General features: G+C 38.0%; 2 protein-coding genes across 2 annotated transcripts in view; both read right to left on the reverse strand.

Annotated features, from left to right (window-relative positions):
• Positions 1-11,536, reverse strand: part of nfat5b (nuclear factor of activated T cells 5b) — a 93,448-nt gene extending 81,912 nt beyond the window's left edge. The window contains 1 exon segment of the mRNA XM_062028345.1: positions 11,254-11,536. Within this exon segment, the coding sequence (XP_061884329.1) occupies positions 11,254-11,326 (73 nt within the window). The 5' untranslated portion in view covers positions 11,327-11,536.
• Positions 11,537-14,673: 3,137 nt separating this feature from the next.
• Positions 14,674-20,566, reverse strand: part of LOC133642104 (polycystin-1-like protein 2) — a 59,459-nt gene continuing 53,566 nt past the window's right edge. The window contains exons 35-43 of the mRNA XM_062036230.1: positions 19,702-19,887; positions 19,226-19,556; positions 19,022-19,155; positions 18,824-18,951; positions 18,549-18,709; positions 17,458-17,668; positions 16,962-17,063; positions 16,751-16,882; positions 14,674-16,646 (exon numbers count right to left, since the gene is read on the reverse strand). Coding sequence (XP_061892214.1) covers positions 16,461-16,646; positions 16,751-16,882; positions 16,962-17,063; positions 17,458-17,668; positions 18,549-18,709; positions 18,824-18,951; positions 19,022-19,155; positions 19,226-19,556; positions 19,702-19,887 — 1,571 coding nt within the window. The 3' untranslated portion in view covers positions 14,674-16,460. The remainder of the gene's footprint in view (positions 16,647-16,750; positions 16,883-16,961; positions 17,064-17,457; positions 17,669-18,548; positions 18,710-18,823; positions 18,952-19,021; positions 19,156-19,225; positions 19,557-19,701; positions 19,888-20,566) is intronic.

Below are 20,566 nucleotides of genomic sequence, written 5' to 3' on the forward strand. Positions count from 1 at the left end.
GCAACAACTAATCGATTAAATCAATTAAAATCGATTATAAAAATAGTTGGCGATTAATTTAGTCATCGATTCGTTGGATCTATGCTATGTACATGCGCAGAGGCAATTTTTTTATTTTTTATTATTTAACTTTTTTTTTTTTTTTTAAATAATTTATTTATAAACTGCAACATGTACAAACAGCCGAGAAACAATAATCAAAATAAGTATGGTGCCAGTATGCTGTTTTTTTCCAATAAAATACTGGAAAGGATAGGAATGTAGTTTGTCTCTTTTATCCGATTATTAATCGAAGTAATAATCGACAGATTAATCGATTATCAAATTAATCGTTAGTTGCAGCCCTACTTCTAATTAGAAATTGCAACAGCGGAGGATTTTAGCATTCATGAACATGTATAAACCAGTCTGCTCCACAACAAGAGGATACAGAAAAATAAGGAATTTATTGACTACAATTTTGGATTACAGCAGGATAAAAAACAGCGGACTTTGGCAAAGCTTTTCTGGTAAACCACTCCCATATATGGAGATAACAGCTGACGTAACTAAAGGCAAAATACATCACTATCATCTCAAATTCCAAACGGCTCATTTAGAACCAGTTTGGAAGAAGGCAAGATTGTTTTATAAATAGCTTCGACATGCCCCTATGGTTTGATTTCAAATTTTGGAATATCATTTTGCCAATCATTCACAATCCTTATGATGGACAAGAAAACATACAGTATGTCTTTTTAACTTGTTAATAAACATAAATAAAAGTCAACTAACAATGGAGCTAATGGGAGCTACGGTGTTATTGTGTCTATTGCGCCCATAAAACCTACTGAAAAAACCCTCTAAAAATCACCAATAATACGCAATCTACATTTCATGACATGAATATTAACCAAGTATCAGCGATATTGTTATTGTAATTGCTAACGTTAAGGACCTGTTTTAGCGGCGCATTGATCACAGAGAGGTTGAACACATGCAGCTTATGCTGCTATATTGATCTATATATCTCCAGCCTCTGAGGTTGTAAAATATAATTTTAAATTATATATCATGTCTTTCACTTGGATAGTAGAAGGTTGGAGCCATAAACTGAGAAGTTTGTCAACTTTGACATCCAACTAAAACCCGGAGATGATGAGAAAGACACAAAAAGACAATTGTTTGGCAACCACCTATTTATTTTAACCCTTCGCAAGGACTATGATTATTTCTTCATCTAAACGGAAAATGGATGTAAAACTAAATCCCATCAGTCACCGTCACAAAGTAGTAGTCAGTGTTGTTGAAAAAAGCAAAACGTGATGCGTCTATAAAGTTAATGCGCCGCCGTATGCTTAAAACTACATTACATTAGTCCAGTGCTTACGTCACTGCACTGGCTTACTGTTGCTCAGAAAATGGACTTTAAAACAGCTTTGCTTGTGTACAAGTCTTTTCATGGTCTTGTGTCAAGGTACATCTCTGACATGTTAGAGCCATATGAACCATCTCGGTCTCTGAAAACCTCAGGGAATGGTCTCTTGCTGGTGCCCACAGTCAGGACCAAACATGGTGAGGCTGCGCTGCAGTTTTATGTTAATAAAATTTGGAATAGTCTTCTTGAAGATGTGAGAAAGGCTTCAACATTGTCGATGTTCAAATCCAGGAGCTGAACACACTTTTACTTAATTGTGCATAAAATACTGAAAAGTATTACACTCTTTGTTTTTAATTTAAATTATAATAGTTTTTATAATTATTTGATTTAATGTTTTTAATTTGAATTATGAATACTTATATGATTATTTTATTTATAGTTTTGCCTTCTTGTAATTTTCTTAATTGCCTTGTGTGAATTAAGCTCTTGCCTTAAAATTACCTAAATATGTAAATATCACGTTATTATGAATTTGCCTGTTACTACATTACACTTTTACTTACATGTCCAGTATATAAAACTTTGATGGAGGTGTTTGGGTGTTTTTAGAGGGCTTTTTCAGGGGAACAGTCTGACTCCTATTAACTCCATTGTTTGACTTTTGCTAACGTTTATTTACAAGTTAGAATGCAATATAAAAATAAAAAATGTGTGCTTGTCTCACATAAGGATTGTGAATGATAGGCAACATTCCAAAAAACGTGCAGTTCCTTTTAAGCCTCTAAGGATATCTATTAATTATTGGCAGAGGGGTTAGTGCGTCTGCCTCACAATACGAAGGTCCTGAGTAGTCGTGAGTTCAATCCCGGGCTCGGGATCTTTCTGTGTGGAGTTTGCATGTCCTCCCCGTGACTGCGTGGGTTCCCTCCAGGTACTACGGCTTCCTCCCACCGCCAAAGACATGCACCTGGGGATAGGTTGATTGGCAACACTAAATTGGCCCTAGTGTGTGAATGTGAGTGTGAATGTTGTCTGTCTATCTGTGTTGGCCCTGCGATGAGGTGGCGACTTGTCCAGGGTGTACCCCGCCTTCCGCCCGATTGTAGCTGAGATAGGCTCCAGCGCCCCCCGCGACCCCGAAGGGAATAAGCGGTAGAAAATGGATGGATGGATGGATGGATGGATGGATCTCAGAAATGTTGGGGGCAAGTGCTACAAATTATCTTTTGCTGTATGCATGCTTTTTCAACATTTGCCCTATCAAATTTGTAAACTCAACAAATAAACAAATATGTAAATCTGCCGAACCCATATAAATCCCACAATCATTTCTGAACAAAGCAGTGAGCGTGTGCAATAATGACTTGTAATTCCAATCAGGTGCATATTCCTACTTACATGTTTATATGACCCATGTGGGTTGATAAAGGCATACAGTACGCCCAGGTTCTGAAGTTGTTTTTACAACCGGAAATTTGGAATATGACCTTGAAAATGTTTGGAAGAATAAAAAATGAAATCACTCAAGGTATTCAGTAAGTTAATGTCCAGTGTTTCTGCCCTTTGCCTGGTCAAAATTGAAAAGTTGCTTGCTACAAATGCGAATGTAAAAGTATGCTATGAATGAATATGTGCATTTAGTGCATAAACATGAGGATGTAAAACCATGTAAACTTAGTATATAAAGCTAGTGTGGGTTTTGTGTGTATGAAGTGAGTCAGTCGCCCCCATATAGATCCCCACCCCTTTCAAAACAGAAACGGGATTGTCTTGATGATGGTTATCACCTTACAAGTCAACAGTAACACTCAACAGCACTCCATTTTTAACCGCCATTACTTTACTACAAGGCTGCTGTTCATATAGCTCACACCTTTAAACACATTTGTCCACCAAACAAGGCTTTTAAAGCTGACACAGAAACAAAGAAAGATAAAGAAAAGAGATGTTGAAATTTGACTATCTATGCTACTGTTACATGCCGCTGGCGTAACAAAACATAACAATTACATAAGAAGTAAAAAAAAACAAAGGGGAGTGGGGATTATGTAAAAGAAGGATTACTGTATTTATTAACAAAAAAACAGACTGTACTATAAAGAGTGCAGTAGAGAGCTAATAATAAAAAAATGAGTGTCCAGCTGGAGGACTGGAGCAGGATGTAGGGTCTGCCAACACAAAAAGGCATGGAGTGCAGGAGAGAGTGAGTGAAGCCTGCTATATACTCTCGCGTCACATAACTTACGTCGTGTCCCCTTCCCGCAAGGCTTACGTGCACATGTCAAAAATCCTAGGTTTGCGTCGCCGGCGACAAGTGATGGGCAAGCTACTTGGAAAATGTAGTAAGCAAAGTTACAAGTTGCTCTTGATTAAATGTAGCTAAGCTACAGGAGGAGCAAGCCCCAGAGAATTGTAGCAAGCTACACTACAAGCTACACAGCAAAAGTAGCTTGCTACATCAAAGCTTCATTATATACCTGTAAATATATAACTTAAGGTACAACTTTCCACCAATCAAGAGAAAACATTCTCAGTTTGATTGTTTATCAAATAAACACTAGCTAAAAATATGCCCTCTGTCTGGCTTATTAAAAGATTTCTTTTAAATTGCGTACCAGGTACAAAATAAGGGAAAAAAACACAGGAAACTAATTAAATCAAAGGCTGTGACACAATAATAATATTAAATAAGCACCATACTATATACTCGAATGGAGACTTTTCAGCAAAGGATACATTACTATTTTAACAGAAACCACAGTGGCGTAATGACAATAATCTGGCAAAAGGAACAAAACATTGGTCTCACAAAAGAGACATTAAAGGGGAACATTACCGTTTTGGGGAATTTACGTTCACAATCATTATGAAAGCCATGACGACGGATGGATTTTTTTTCAATGCATTCTAACTCTTAAATAAACGTAAATAAAAGTCTGCTTACAACAGAGCCAATGGTAGGTCCTCTATTCCACCCATAACACCCAATAAATAACCATCGAAAGAGTGCCAACTGCCAACAATACTCTATTTACATTTAATGACTTGAATATTAACCAAGTATTAGTGATAGTGTTACCATAAGCGCTAACGCAGACAAACTATTAATAGCCGCGAAGTGATCACCAGTTTATGCTAGTATGTTTACATCATCGAGTGGTCAGCTGTTTCCTTGCTTCCCTGCTCCTTGAAAATTTATTGTAGATCGTAAATCACGCATCTCACCTGGATTGAAGAAGGCCTAGGTCGTATTCCGACAAGTTGGTACACTTTGACATCCAATTTAGACTCGGAAATGGCAAGAACGACACGGAAATACGCTTGGCTCTACCTCGCTTTTCTTTGCAAGGATTATGAGTCATTCTTCATCTTAACAGGAATATAACATGATTCTAGCAGCCGGCATCCTAATGACAGCAGACATTGTACAGTAAGTGATGTTTCACAATGTTTTTTGGCTCTCATAAAGCATACTTGCCAACCCTCCCGAATTTTCCGGGAGACTCCCGAATTTCAGTGCCTCTCCTGAAAACCTCCCGGGACACCCATTCTCCCGAATTTCTCCCGATTTCCAGCCGGATTTAAGGCACGCCCGCTCCAGGTCCGTGTGGACCTGAGTGAGGACAGCCTGTCGTCATGTCCGCTTTTCCTTCATATAAATAGCGTGCCGGCCCAGTCACGTTATAACATCTACGGCTTTTGGAGAGTGCACAACTGCACACACAACAAGAAGGAGACGAAGAAGAGACAGTCATGGCAGCGGCGAGTGACAGAGAATAGAACGAGGATGGACAATTCAACCCTAAACTCACTCCTTTCCTGCAAGTTAAATTTCACAGATGCTGCCTGTAATAGAGTGATCTAAGTTGTTTGTTGCCATCTCCTGGTGAATGTTGGGTATAGTGCTCTGTGGTTACTTTTTGGTTGGCCAACGGTTTACGTTGTATTGCGCACCCTGACGGCAAGTGTGGGACTCGGTTCTGAAGTATGAAATAAAGAGACGTAACTTCATCACCTCGCCTGGTTATTGACTCCAACCCAGAATATTACACTGCTCATACATATGCTCCTTCAAAGGCTATGCCACTGGCTGCAAAGCATTGCACTTTCAAATACAACAATGAGTAGAGGAGTGTGTGTGTATATGTGTAAATAAATGAACACTGAAATTCAAGTATTTCTTTTATATATATATATATATATATATATATATATATATATATATATATATATATATATATATATATATATATATAAAATAAAATACATATACTGTATATACAGTATATATATAGCTAGATTTCACTGAAAGTCAAGTATTTTGTTCTATTTATATATATATATATATATATATATATATATATATATATATATATATATATATATATATATATATATATATATATATATATATACACATACATATATATATATATATATACATATATATATATATATATATACATATATATATATATACACATATATATATATATATATATATATACACATATATATATATATATATACACATATATATATATATATATACACATATATATATATATATATACACATATATATATATATACACATATATATATATATACACATATATATATATACACATATATATATATACATATATATATATATATATATATATATATACATATATATACATATATACATACATATATATATATATATATATATATACATATATACATATATATATATATATATATATATATATACATATATATATATATATATATATATATATATATATATATATATATATATATATATATATATATATATATATATATATATATATATATATATATATATATATATATACTGTATATATAAGAAATACTTGAATTTCAGTGAATTCTAGCTATAAATATACTCCTCCCCCCTTAACCCCTCCCACGGCTCCGCCCACCTCAACCCCGCCCCCAAATCTCCTGCATTCGGAGGTCTCAAGGTTGGCAAGTATGTCATAAAGTCTGCAGTGAGTAATAATCGGTGATGTTAAAAAAAATTAAAAAAACATACATCGTGATGCGTTTTTGAAATTAATGTGCCTTGTATGCTTAAAATTATCAAAATATGTAAATATTAAATGTTATTATACATGTGCCTGTTACTTTATTACATTAATACTTACATCAGGTATATAAAACCTTAATGGAGGTGTTTGGATTTTTTTAAGGGCTTCATAGGCAGAATAGAGCAGCTCCCTTATGCTCCACTGTAAGCAAACATTTGATCGCATTTATTTAATATTTAGAATGCATTTTTAAAAATCCATCTTTCGTCATGTCTTTCATAATGATTGTGAACGGTTGGCAAAATTCCAAAAAAGTTCACTCCCCCTTTAACAAACAAAATGTTTACATGAACGGAAATCAATAAAACTGAACATGTTTAAAGAAAAAATTTTCCTGACTGTGTAACAAAATGAAATTCCTCCCTAACTTCTACATTTTAAGTTTTTATATCGGTAATAATGTTAATGTAACTGAGTGTACATATGGAACTAAATGGCTCCAATAAGGGTCCATTACTATTAACTGTCATTTAACAGTCATTTAGCAGGGGACACCCTACAACTCCCTCTGGCGGTCCCCACACCGTATGTATGTATTTGTTTACCGTATGTATTTATTTTAGAGAACATTTTCAAAACCGTATAATATAATGTTCTCTACCTACAGTAAATAAAAACAGCATCTATCTATAGCTTGACATAAAAACAGTGACTTGTGCGTTGTTTGGGAACAGTTGGTAATAGTTATTAAGTGCAGTAAAACTTTGAACTCAACTCACCTTATTGTTTGTTTTTAAATGTGTTCCACGTCTTTGATGTCGAGAGCAGTTTTGATTTGGGCTTACAAGGTAAACAACTAAAAATTTATGTTTTGGGCATCGTTTTATCCAAACGCATACATTTGTCCAAATGTGGCCGAGTAGGCGCATTGTGGGTTTCTTGGATGTCGTCTACATCACTGAAAGTTTAATCTAAGGAAGACAATCCCTCTGCCATCTTCCGCTAGGTTTTTTTTTAATCGCCCGCTTGATATTTCCATCTTGTCTTCTCCGACTCCCTCGTCGTCATGTGGGATGTGCGTGTCTTTTGTGATTTCCCTTCCTGGTTTTGATGACCCGGCCTGTCTTGCCTCTGATTGGCCTGTCCGTAATGTTTCGCCCTTACCTTAACCAATCGTGACTCATCATAGTTAACCAACCAATCGTTATGGATTTTTTTCCGTATTATTTTGTACCCTATGCCTTGGATCTGCGCAGTCCATTTCTCCATTTCTTTTCTCTTTCTCTTCTCCTTCTCTTTGCTTTTGAAGCTTCTAGCTTTGTGGCTAAGCTACTCGCTACATGGGTCTAAAAATAGCCAAGCTACGGAAATTGATACTCATTTAAAAACTAGCAAAGCTACTGCCAAGCGACTGGGAAATGTAGTTTAGCTACATAGCTTCACTACATGTAGCGAGCTACAGCCCAACACTGCCGGCGACGCAGAACGCACAGCTGTGATTTGTCAGTTTTTTTCCCAGGAGGGTCCCTGAACAAAGGCGAGCAGACTTTGTGCTTGAAATGCACAAATGATTGTGTGAAATAAAACAACAGTGATTAAACATTTGCATGGAAACTGATATACTGTATAGGTGTACTTAAAGGCCTACTGAAACCCACTACAACCGACCACGCAGTCTGATAGTTTATATATCAATGATGAAATCTTAACATTGAAACACATGCCAATACGGCCGCGTTAACTTATAAAGTGCAAATTTAAAATTCCCGCCACACTTCCGGTTGAAAAACTCCTTTGGATATGATTTATGCGCGTGACGTCACAAAATCCACGGAAGAATGTGTTTAAAGGTGTGATGGAGGAAAAAAAACGGAAAGGCTACATACTCAAAATTACTTACTAAAAAAAGCCAACCTATCACAGCTCTTACGCCAGCACAGCGACGCTGTGGCATAATGAAGTCTTGAGTTAGGTTTAAGCGGCCATGATCCGGACCTTGAATATCCGCTTGCCAAAACAAAGCAGGATGTAGACACCAGCTGCAGCAAGCCTATGTGAAGAGATAGCTGACCAAGTAATGTATGACTGCCCTCATATCCACAACCTGTCATTGTAATGGATCAACCCAAACATCTTAATGACTGAACCCTGAATGGCACCGACTACATGGGAAAAGTGGACATCAAAACTCGATGCTCCCTGCCACTATTGCTTCCCAATGCCTAACAAACAATCTAAGAGTTTCTTTCAAGATGAGAAGATTGGGTTGGTTTCCAACAGAAACTTGAGCTTTTGACACCTTACCTGCAGCGTCTCATCTGCCAATGGAAAGAGCCGTGATTCAGCTCACTTAATATTTAATGTCGTCAGATGCATCTTGCTGTAGAAGGAAACGTGTAGGTGTGATGTTGAACTTCACAAGTCCTCTGGGTTTTTCACGAATAATTGACAAATCTACTTCCATATGATAGGAAGCTGATTCTGAATTGGACAAGAACCAGTCAAATGTTATGACTTACATAAAACACAACAGCTGGCTTGGAGGCTATCACCCAAACACATTGAAGGATAATCAGAAATCCAGCTTGAAATTGATGCAACACTTTGAAAAACATACAATTGGAGGAATTAGTTTACTCCGAACTAATGAAACTATTTACAGTATTTCACAAAGGCAAATATGATTATGTGGTGATTTGGGCGAATCAAATATATGTTTCTTCTAAGAACACAATTAACACGCTAACTAAAAACAGACATGGAGACAATAGTGGGTTTGAATTCCCACAAATACAATGCATCCAGTAGGCTGCAGACAATTAACAACACAAAAACACTGCTTAGAATGCACAATCTAAGATCCTCTAATAGGCCAAAGATGTTGTGCTTTTCATTATAAAAGGAGACAAAAAGCGCAAAACCACCATTATATCATTACAAAACAAGACCCAAGAAACCAAAAAGTGATAAACAACCAGAAAAACAGCCAAAACATGCATTCCATTCGGTCACACAAAACGTGATCGCTTATGTTAAGGCTAAATTACATTTGTAGTTTACTTATTTTTACACTTGTGGAAGTTTATGTTAAGAAAATGAGATTGGATTGGATTGGATTGAATTGGAACTTTTATTAAATCCTCTTCATTTAAGTTAGGAGAAAATATTATGTATTTTTAATCACTTTAACATGGTTAACCTATGTTTGTGGCTTTAAAGAATGACAAAACGATATGAAAACTTTTATTTGCCTGTACAGTTAGTAAACGGTTTGTGATGCCCATAGTTTGTCCCTCGAACTGATTTTTTTTAATGAAAATTATTGTTATGCAATCTCAAAAAAAATTGAGGATTGTTTTGGTCTTTAAGGTTCTGGCATACAGTATCTCAAAAAAGCCAATTTATCAACAGGTTAAACCACTCCAAACCATATACTGAATTTTGCGGCTGAAAACAAAGTCGCAAGTGTGCAGTAAATACCAGAGGAGGTGATATTTTGACCTGAACCTGATTTGTCTTTTTACTAGGGTTTGTTTAAAGTTAATGATTAATCAATTAGATTGAAAAGAAGGTAGCGATGGTGGACAATTCACGCAACTTTGTTTTTGTATCATAACAACATAAAATACAGTTTGTAAAGCTTACTGTAGAATTTCACATAAAGCCAAATATTTGTCAGATTAGTTGTATAAATGCGAATGTAAAGATATGTTTGTGTAAATAAAATTAGGTTTCTAATCCCATACTAAAACGTCCTTGGCAGGAGAAAGTGCTACACTTGGTGCAGCAGGTCTGCAGATACGAAGCCAAATTTGAGCAAGTTTGGTCACATAGCTGTTTCACGTGACAGCTTGCTTAGGCAAGTGTACATTACAGACAATAATGCTTATAGAGCCTGATGATGAAACTAATGTTCCTGGACCAACTAAATATAGACGCCAGCTTTTCATATTGTCTGTTCAGCTACAGATGAGTTTAGGGCAGACAATACAGGATTTTACCACTAATTACTATAAACCAACTGATGTTTGTTTTCACTCCACTCAGATATCAACAACATTTCTAGGCAATCAAGTATTTTGAAGCACATGCCGCTAAGTTTGCTTAACACAGCAAAGTCAATATTAATACAGCGATTTAAGTCAAGGTTTACACACCGGACAGCCAGCCCTTTAATGATTGACCAGGCTTTAGTTGGGTGTCAATAGGTGAACCTTTTTTAGAGATGTGCGCTTTTTGCATTTGCAAAGACACCGACACAGAACAGATGAAAAGCCATTACATTTTTAACAGGATAACAGTTTTGATGTCTATTAACACTGCACACAAAAAGCCTGGCTACTAGTTGCACATCTATTAATTGCTAAGCTAAAAATAACTCATTTAAATATGCATTCAGGAGGAATCCTGATACCAGTCTGCACAAGTTCAGTTGAAATGCTTCTGATCGATTAGTTCAGATTGGTATAGTTTTCAGTTCTGCATGTAAACATGCACGAACTGGAAACAGGCTTTTTGACTAAAACTGCTAGATATGCTTCTGACTAGCGCCTTCTGCTACAGTACCTGGGGGCTTGTTTTGGCCCCCATGAAGAGCACACTCTATGTTTATGGCTCAACTAGCGCCCCTCTCCAAAGCATTGTGGTGCCCTGGGGGGGGCATCAAATCCCAAACTACCCACAGGGAGTTCGGCACTGCTTATATAAGGAACACCAAATGAACTGGTCCGACGGGTGGAAGCTATATAGTCCGGGGCTTCTTTTAGTGGGGTCGTTCCTACCATACAGGTGTCATAAACTCCACATTAAACGGAAAAAGTGTGATTTTTGTTACCTTCGAAGCTCAGGGATCCGGGTAAAGTCACGTCGAGCTCCCCGCTTAAAAGTGCGACAAAGTCGGAGGGCATTTCAATCCCTCGCGAGAGACACTCTCTGGTAAATACACGAGCGTGACGTCACGGTTACGTCTGTCCCCTCGGCGTCGGTGTCCCGAAAAGCAAGAAGAAAACGTCCTAAATTGTCGTCGTTGACCCTCGCTAACTTTCTCCGCTGTCACTCCGCTACTCTTCTCACACACCCACCCACGCCGCCGACAAGTAGTCTTGTGACACTTTAAGAGCCACGCCCACACAGGTGACGCAATACGTCACGCCACCAAGGGACACTTTAATAGGCACACTAACACTCGCATCTGTTGTTTCATCCTGGACAATATTCATGACAAATGTGTGCTTTGTTTTAAAGATGGGCTATTTGGATTTACACTGTATGAAAAAACATTTGAAAAGGAATTTTACCTTTGCAACCTCATTATACTATTGGCTAAGTTTTATATTCATAAATGTAAGTTTCTCAATACCCGACCTGTGTTTTGTGCCTTTAAAAAAGAATTAGAACTCTACCTTAAAACATGTCCGAGGGAAAGCATTGATAACGGCAGATGCGTTATCACGCGCACCCATCGTGCGCACACTCACAGAAGATGAAAGGGAGCTAGAAGGGGAGGTGAAGGTGTTTGTGGAATCAGTGCAACAGTGCCTACCTGCATCTAAGGCAAAACTACAACAGATTAGAGATGCACAAGAGCAGGACTCCATATGCAGACGGCTTAGAGAGCTATGCAAAAGGGGGTGGCCCAGACAGGAAGAGCTGCCAGAGCAGCTAAAGCCCTACTGGACGTACCAGGGCGAACTATACTGTGCAGGAGGACTTTTAATGAAAGGTCAGAGGATTGTGATTCCTGAGACTATGCAGGCAGAAATGCTGGCCCGTCTGCATGAAGGTCATATGGGTATATCTAAATGCAAAGCAAGAGCAGAGCAGTCAGTGTGGTGGGTGGGCATAACGAGTCAAATCACTAAAATGGTGGCACAGTGTGTAACATGTATTAAAAGCCAATCACAGCATCCTGAGCCCATGATCCCATCAGCACTGCCCCAGCGCCCCTGGCAAAAGGTGGGGGTGGATATGTTTTACCTGAAAGGCAGCTCATACCTGTTAGCAGTGGACTATTATTCGAGATACATTGACATTGAGAAAACACCAATTACCACATCTAAGGGGATTATCAATACACTTAAAGCCATGTTCTGCAGGCACGGAGTCCCAGAGGAGCTACGGAGTGACAATGGTCCACAGTTCTCATCAGCAGAGTTCACAGCCTTCGCCAGAGATTATGACTTTTCGCACGTGACTAGTAGCCCTTACTTCAGCCAGAGTAACGGAGAGGCGGAGAGGGCTGTCAAGACGGTAAAATTGTTGTTACTTAAGAATGAGGAGGACCCATACAGGGCAATGTTAGCATATAGAGTCACACCATTGCACCATGGACTGTCACCAAGCGAGCTCCTGATGGGAAGGCGTCTCCGCTCGCCGCTGCCACAAGCGCCATCCAACCTCAAACCACAACGGCCTAGAACAAAGGCCTTCAAGAAAAAGGACTATCAGCTGAAATGCACACAGGCTCAGAACTTTGACAGCAGACACCGGGCCACACAAAAGCCCGAGCTGAGGCCTGGACAGTCAGTATGAATATCTCCCTCAAAACAAACAGCTACAGTGATCAGGAAGGCAGACACGCCACGCTCCTATGTGGTCGACACTGGAGCAGAGGAGGTGAGGAGAAACAGGGCTCACCTTCAGGCTCTCCCTGAGCCACAGCTCCAGCCACAGTTGGCCCCACAAGAGCCACCAACCCCACAAAAGGAACACAGAACAGAGAGGGAAGCAACACCAGGTACACCAATCGGAGAGCAGGTAACCCAGACACCGAAAGCAAGAGATGCTCCAAGACGGCAGGTAAAGCCACCGGGGTGGCTTAAAGACTATGTCTCGTGAAAGGACAGGACATAACGAAACACATCTTGTGTAATGAAAAAAAAAAAAAAAAAAAAGGCAGTTACTGTTTGATTGTAAGTTGGCAACACTGTTGTTGTTTTGTGTTGTTGTTGTTTTGTTTTTTCTTTCTCAGGGAGAAAAGAGGATGGTAAGGAATTTGTTATGCAATTCTCATACATAATGCCTTTATAGGGTGTTAGGCTGATTAATTATAAATGGTGATACTTATTTATAAATACATTGCAATGATTGTTCATTCCTTGTTGTACATTGGAGAAGGGGAGATGTAGTGGATGTCCCTTATGGGCATCCGTAGTTGTGTATGTATGTTCGGGGCATGCGCAGTTGGTTCAGTAAAGTCTACACCACTGAAGTGGACAGCCGTGTGTGTCACTGATTTCTACACTCTCTACCTCTAACAACCAAACAGCTGTGAAAACTATGATGCTGTGTCCCAAATTTAAATTATTTACGGGACTTGTGTGAGCCTATGCTTTACATTTTGTTACATATATAGATTTTGCATTCTATTTTAGTTACTTTATTGAGTTTACAACCCCCTGGCGCTGCTTTGTACTGTTTTTGTACTTGTTTTGATTATTATTATTTCTCGATTGTTTGTAAATGTTGCAGATTATAAATAAAGGATTATAAAATTTAAAAAATACAAAATACAAAAAAATAAAAAGGCACACCAACACTCGCACAACGGTAATTGGAATGGTTCTGTTTATTTTGAACAAGCTTAACATTACAAAAAGTGACATTGAGCTGCATGTTTACACTTGCATATTACGACGTGCTGTAGATCTTTTAGAATCTGCTCAATTCCTGTGCTTGACATGTTCCTTAAGTAAATAACGCGTTACATAATATATCTTAGTCAATAATGAAAAATAAATACAGGAATACAAAATGACAGAAAACATTGTACAGTGAATACATAAACAGAATATATAATAAATAATTCCTTATTAAAGCAGAAATCAATTGTGGGTAAATTACAGAAGATATCATGGTTCTCAGCATTCTTCCGTCTCCAAGTACTTTATCTTGCTCTGCTTGTACTATTTCTTAAATCTGGCTGATGTTGGTACATATTTGAGTTCCTTGGTCAATTTGGTAAAACATTTTACTTATTGATACGAAACATTTTTTTAGTGCTGGGCAGGGATCAGGATGTTTTACATTTACATTTTCCTCTGAGGTTGTATTTATCCTCTAATGCAGGGGTCCCCAAACTTTTTGACTCGGGGGCCGCATTGGGTTAAAAAAATTTGGCCGGGGGTCATCCATCCATCCATGTATGTATATATATATATATATATATATATATATATATATATATATATATATATATATATATATATATATATATATATATATATATATATATATATATTCCGAGCGCGATGACATCACGTTATCGAAGGGAAAATGCATTTTTTGACAATATGTTTGCCTGAACGGCTAGGAGACACAGAGAGTAACAAGTGGTAGAAAATGGATTAGAAAGGACACATTTAAAAAAATAATATATATATATATTTTTTTACTTGGAACTTCCCGTGGGCCGGATTTTGGACGCTGGTGGGCCGTAGTTTGGAGACCGCTGCTCTAATGAGTAGCCAGTTGTGCATGTTTATAGCTGTTTGAAAATATTCCTGATCCATTGATTGACAACAATCTGTTCATGCTTCATGTTCTTATATCAACATGTACAAACCAATAACTCATGGTTTTTAACTTTCCAAATGTACAGCTCATGTACTTACATTACTCTGTATTTTGAGGGTACAATCAGAAGACTTTTGTTGATGGAGGCTTAAATATATTTATTTTGTTCATGTTACACAATTTAGCTAATATGTATTATTGGGCCAAAGTTCAATACAATTACTCTGTGATGTAAGATACGTTCAACACTTTAGCAGCTATACATTATATACTATATACATTATAATTGTGATTATATTGTATTATAATTTTGTATATGAATATGTGTGGAAAAAGTTGCATTGTTTTAATGAAAAACAAAATGATTTTCAGGGGTCACACTAATCCTAATAATGATTTTCCTCTTTTCTGGCATATAAATGTTGTTAAAATGTTGGTTATTTATGTTGAACAATGCCAAAACGTCAAATTATAAAGTTTATGCTTTTAGGCGTGAGCGTGCACGCAGTTTTGGATATCCCTGAACGCAGTATTTTGCAGTGTCTTTTAAACAGTAGGCCATTTGTGACATCCAGGTTGTTAGACGTAGAAATGTGTTTTTTTTTTAGTCCATGCTTTCTGACAGGCCCCTCCTCTCTGCTCTGCTCTATAGTGCCGATGCCTGCAGTATCCCGTGTCATTCCTTCTCGTTTCATGCTCTCCCACCTGCTCTGATGTATGTAAAACAAATACTTACATGTTTATTTGTCCACAACATTTCAAGCGGAACTGTTTTGTCAACATGGACCCGTAAGTACAAGTTAGATTTGCTGCTAAACTCAGATGAAAAAGACGGCGCCATTGCGTTTTACTTGATTCAAGGAAACAAAAGAAAAGGTAGGATGAAGTATTATTTTTATCTAATTTTGGCATGCGCACAGTAACACCAATGTGTGACATGCAGTGAGCTAAATGCTGGTGAAAGCATCTTTTTTTCTATGAATCAATCCGAGAGTCGATATATTGTTGCGACTGAAAAAAAAAATAGTGGTTTAACAGTGTACATTTTGAAAAGATGAATTCTAAAACATACATTCTGATACTTTTGGAATCTGAAAACACCTTCACATGCAAACTATTTGCAGAAAACGAGTGAAAATGTGACTGTGGTGCAGAATTTATACCGAAGTATATCGGAATGCATATTATCTAGACCACAAAGAAGAGTGTTAAACGTAGATTAGAATTATCGTAGGCCCCCTTTAAGCAAATACTATTATTGTGCTCAATAGAATCTATCTAAGACATTAGATATACAGCAGCATAAATGTAGTGATTTGTGTATACCATGCATCCTAGTCCCTACATTAACTGTTTCATCTTCTTTTACAATATAGACGTAGAGTAGAGAGACGTACATAGAGTAAAGACGGTATAGATGAAAACAATGCACATACTTGTAGGCCTTTATGCAGTCAACAGCACAGTAGAAGAATGAAACAAGCAAGCAACAACAAAGCCCAAAGCGCGTTTTTATAATAACTTTGACTAAAGTGGAACATACGAATCCTTATCAACGCTCCCTGGAGAAATTATTGAGATCATGTTATTTGGAGTAGATGAAATTCCAGCCTTGTCAGAAAAGCTGTTATCACCATGCTTCTTACATTTGATTCCGAATAAACTGCAGACTTTCATCATCATCATGTCCACTATCTCCTCCTCCTCTGATGGCTGCAATTAATTAGGTTGTTTCAGTATTGACAGTAACATTATGTAGTATATTATTTCTAATAAATGATTGGAGATGACTTAAATGAACTGTGTGAGCGAATTACCTTGTGATGTATCTGCTCTTGGCTGAAGGCCACAAGGATGACAGAGATAAAGAGGTTGAGCACCACAAACGTCATGAACACAATGCAGGAGCCAATGAGGAAGGCACCCAGTACTGGGTTGTAATTCAGAACCTGTGACATACAACAGGGGACATTAAGCAGCATAGATGCATAATCTGTGGTGGCGAAATTGAAAGAGCCCTGCCTTTACCTCATCATAGTTAAAAATGCCCAGCTGAAGGCTGACCATGGTCTGAGCAGCATCGAAAAGAGTGCGATAAGAGTACAGCTTCCAGCCATACATCAGATTAGACTGGAAAAAAACAGATTCAAATATATTATTCACAGCACCCCCCACCCCCACAACCCTGAAAGGGACAAGCGGTAGAAAATGGATGGATGGATTATGTGATGTTTATAATTGTTTTATTGGCTGGCACCTGACAACATTTATCAACTGGCTAACGTAAATTTCCCTTTTTAAAAAGTGAAAATAAAAGGACAAAAATGCAACTGTAAGATCCTTGCACATTTTTATGGTGTATGCTAACTGCAATGATGAACAGAATTGTAATCATGAACACATTCAGCTTTGTGTAACAATATGTCGCAACATTTTCAAATAGTTTCTTCACTGTAATGTCAACAAACTATGTAGAAAAAAACAGCTAGCAGTTCTTGCATGCTGAGTGTGGGAAACTGCTTACAGCGATGGAGTAGGCCAGAAACATGATGGTCATGACCACCAGGAAGCCGGAGATATCTGTCCAGGCTCGCTGGAGCGTCGCTGTGATCATGTGCAGCTTGGGGTTAAGTCTCAGCAGGTGCCACAGTTTGATTGTAGCCAGCAGCACCAGGAAGGCAATCAGATAGCCTAGCACTGCATCAGCCTTGGCTGTCTCATGAAAACTGGCGTATCTGGAAAAAGCATGGTGTCATTTCAACAACATGATTGCATTTTTACAGGCAATTGTTTTGTAGTTTTTATTGACAGTTGTAAAATTTTGATCAGATAAAAAGGAAACAAGAAATATTATCAATAGTCTACAGTAACACAGAACAAATGTGGCTGTTCAAGTGCTTTCTTGATTTAAACTATTGGATGCACCGAAGTTAAAATTCTTGGCAGACACGGAAAATGAGGAAACCAAGGCCGAAAACCAGGACGCTGAAAGCAATCATTTTGCCAATTATTATTATCATTGCATTTATGGCTATGACTGGGTACTAAACCCCCCAAAAATCAAGGTATTGCAATTGCACAAATTAATCTATATTCTTCAAACAATAAAAACTATTTTGAAATTATGAAAATATTTATTTACTAGTTGTATTCCAATAAGGCTTCGGCTTACCTACAACGCTTTGGAGGATAACCAGTATATAAAATATGGTGGTATTTGAACAACATTAAATACCTTAATATATTTCATAATAATAATAAAATAATAATAGAAAAGGCAAAATAGTGAATGCACCCTCAAAAGAAGTAGGCAGCAGAAAAGCACAGAGTGAGTTGTTCCACTGCAGCGAAACTACACAGTCATTGAATAAATGCTCGGCTTTCATTAGATTTAGTTTCATAAAACAAAAGCGGAGTGACAATGTTAGTCAAATACAATTTGTTTACCCTCAGTCTAAAAAAGTAATTGAAAAGTTCTGACTGTGATGTATTGTCACTTAAAGTCAACTTATAGCGTTAATGTGACATGACTTAAAATCTCTTGCAAACAAACTATTCAGGCAACAATTTGGAGGAAATCACAGTATTTGTCAAACTTTAATAGTTAAAACTTACTGGTCTTTGTGGTTCTGGTAGTATTCCATGTCCCGCTTCCCAAGCAGAGTCCTCTTGATAAAGACGGACAGTGCACTCCAGCTGAGAATGATGATCGCCAGCTCAAGCAGGTTCAATTTACTCTTGAAGTAGGTCCATCTCTGCTGCTTCATCAGCTTTGCCTAATCAAATCAAATCAAATCAAATCAAATCAACTTTATTTATAAAGCACATGGGATATTTTAATTAAACTAAATACCGAAAGTGGATGAAAACTAAATGTGATTTCAATATACCTGAACAAACATGTAATACAGGATGAAGAGGAAGTAAATGACTTCAGAGGCCATGACAAAGATGTGCAGGCCACCAGTTGATTGGTAGAGACGAACATTTTGGAGCTCACTGCGAAACTGGAAAGCCCCTAGAAAGAAGCAATCAAGACATTTTCGAAGTTTCTGTTAAGGTAGCCTAACCTGTCATGACCTCCTTACCTATGGCTGTAGTCTCCAGCATGAGTGTGATGATGCAGAAGAGGTTGACGTTGGCGTTGTACACTGTGAACTCAACAAAGATGGCTTGGGTGTACGTATCAAACCAACGGTTTTCATAAAGATATCGAAGGGATCTAAAGGAAGCACATGGTTCAATGACATATTGGTTGATGACTAAACAAAACAGATAAATAAATAAATGACCTGGTGGAGTTATGTAAATCTGGTCCAAGTTCCACCACAAAGCCTCCTCCTCTATAGAGCATCATGCTTCCCCAGATGGGATAGGCCCTCAGTTTACCCTGAGACTGATACTTCCAGGGGCTGTGGAGGTCCTCAGATGTATTATCAGATTTAGAATACTTCCAGCCTGGGACATAGGAGCCCATGTCCTCCATCTCCCATGAGTACAGAGCATGACATTCAGGCACTGCCTGTTGCAAGCGGCGAGCCACCTGACAAGAATTGTTCTTTACCCTCATTTGGCGAAGACGGGCATTACCCACTAGCTTTGAGTTTCCATCTGTGATGAAGCCTATGATAGGTAACAAGATCATGATGAACACTTAGATTATTTATTTATTTTTTTAAATCAGTAATTCTTTTAATGACCATTAATGACCAACATTTTACATGAGCCCTGCTCTGTTTGCTATAGCGATAAAAATGCATATTGATACCTGGGTGATCTCCAAACAAGCTGCTCAGAACGGTAGTGTTTGCCCAGTTGAACACATCTTGAATACTCATAGTGTCTGCGATGCCTTTGCTAAAGCTCTGGCGAATGTGTTGGGTCAGGAAGTAAGCATTGGGATCCCTCTGGCCATATGCCACCAGGAGCAACATCCACATAAACCCCATATAGGCTGCATGACAAGAAAATATCTCATTATGACATCTTGTAATGCGATTTATTGTTTCGTACAATTAACATCTGATATTTCACTTTTTAATTCTAGTTTTAAAGGCCTACTGAAACCCACTACTACCGACCACGCAGTCTGATAGTTTATATATCAATGATGAAATCTTAACATTGCAACACATGCCAATACGGCCGGGTTAACTTATAAAGTGCAATTTTAAATTTCCCGCTAAACTTCCGGTTGAAAACGCCTTTGGATGATGAAGTATGCGCGTGACGTAACCAGTGAAACAGAAGTATCGGTACCCCATTGAATCCAATACAAAATAGCTCTGTTTTCATCTCATAATTCCACAGTATTCTGGACATCTGCGTTGGTGAATCTTTTGCAAATTGTTTAATGAACAATGAAGACTGCAAAGAAGAAAGTTGTAGGTGGGATCGGTGTACAGCGGCTGGCTGCAGCAACATAACCAGGAGGACTTACTTGGATAGCAGACGCGCTAGCCAACGCTAGCCACCGACCACACGGATGATCGTGGTGAAGTCCTTCGTCCTTCCGTCGATCGCTGGAACGCAGGTGAGCACGGGTGTTGATGAGCAGATGAGGGCTGGCTGGCGTAGGTGGAGCGCTAATGTTTTTATCATAGCTCTGTGAGGTCCCGTTATACTAAGTTAGC

The sequence above is a fragment of the Entelurus aequoreus genome, linkage group LG02 (genome assembly GCF_033978785.1).
Source record: "Entelurus aequoreus isolate RoL-2023_Sb linkage group LG02, RoL_Eaeq_v1.1, whole genome shotgun sequence".
In the NCBI taxonomy this organism is placed as follows: Eukaryota; Metazoa; Chordata; class Actinopteri; order Syngnathiformes; family Syngnathidae; genus Entelurus; species Entelurus aequoreus.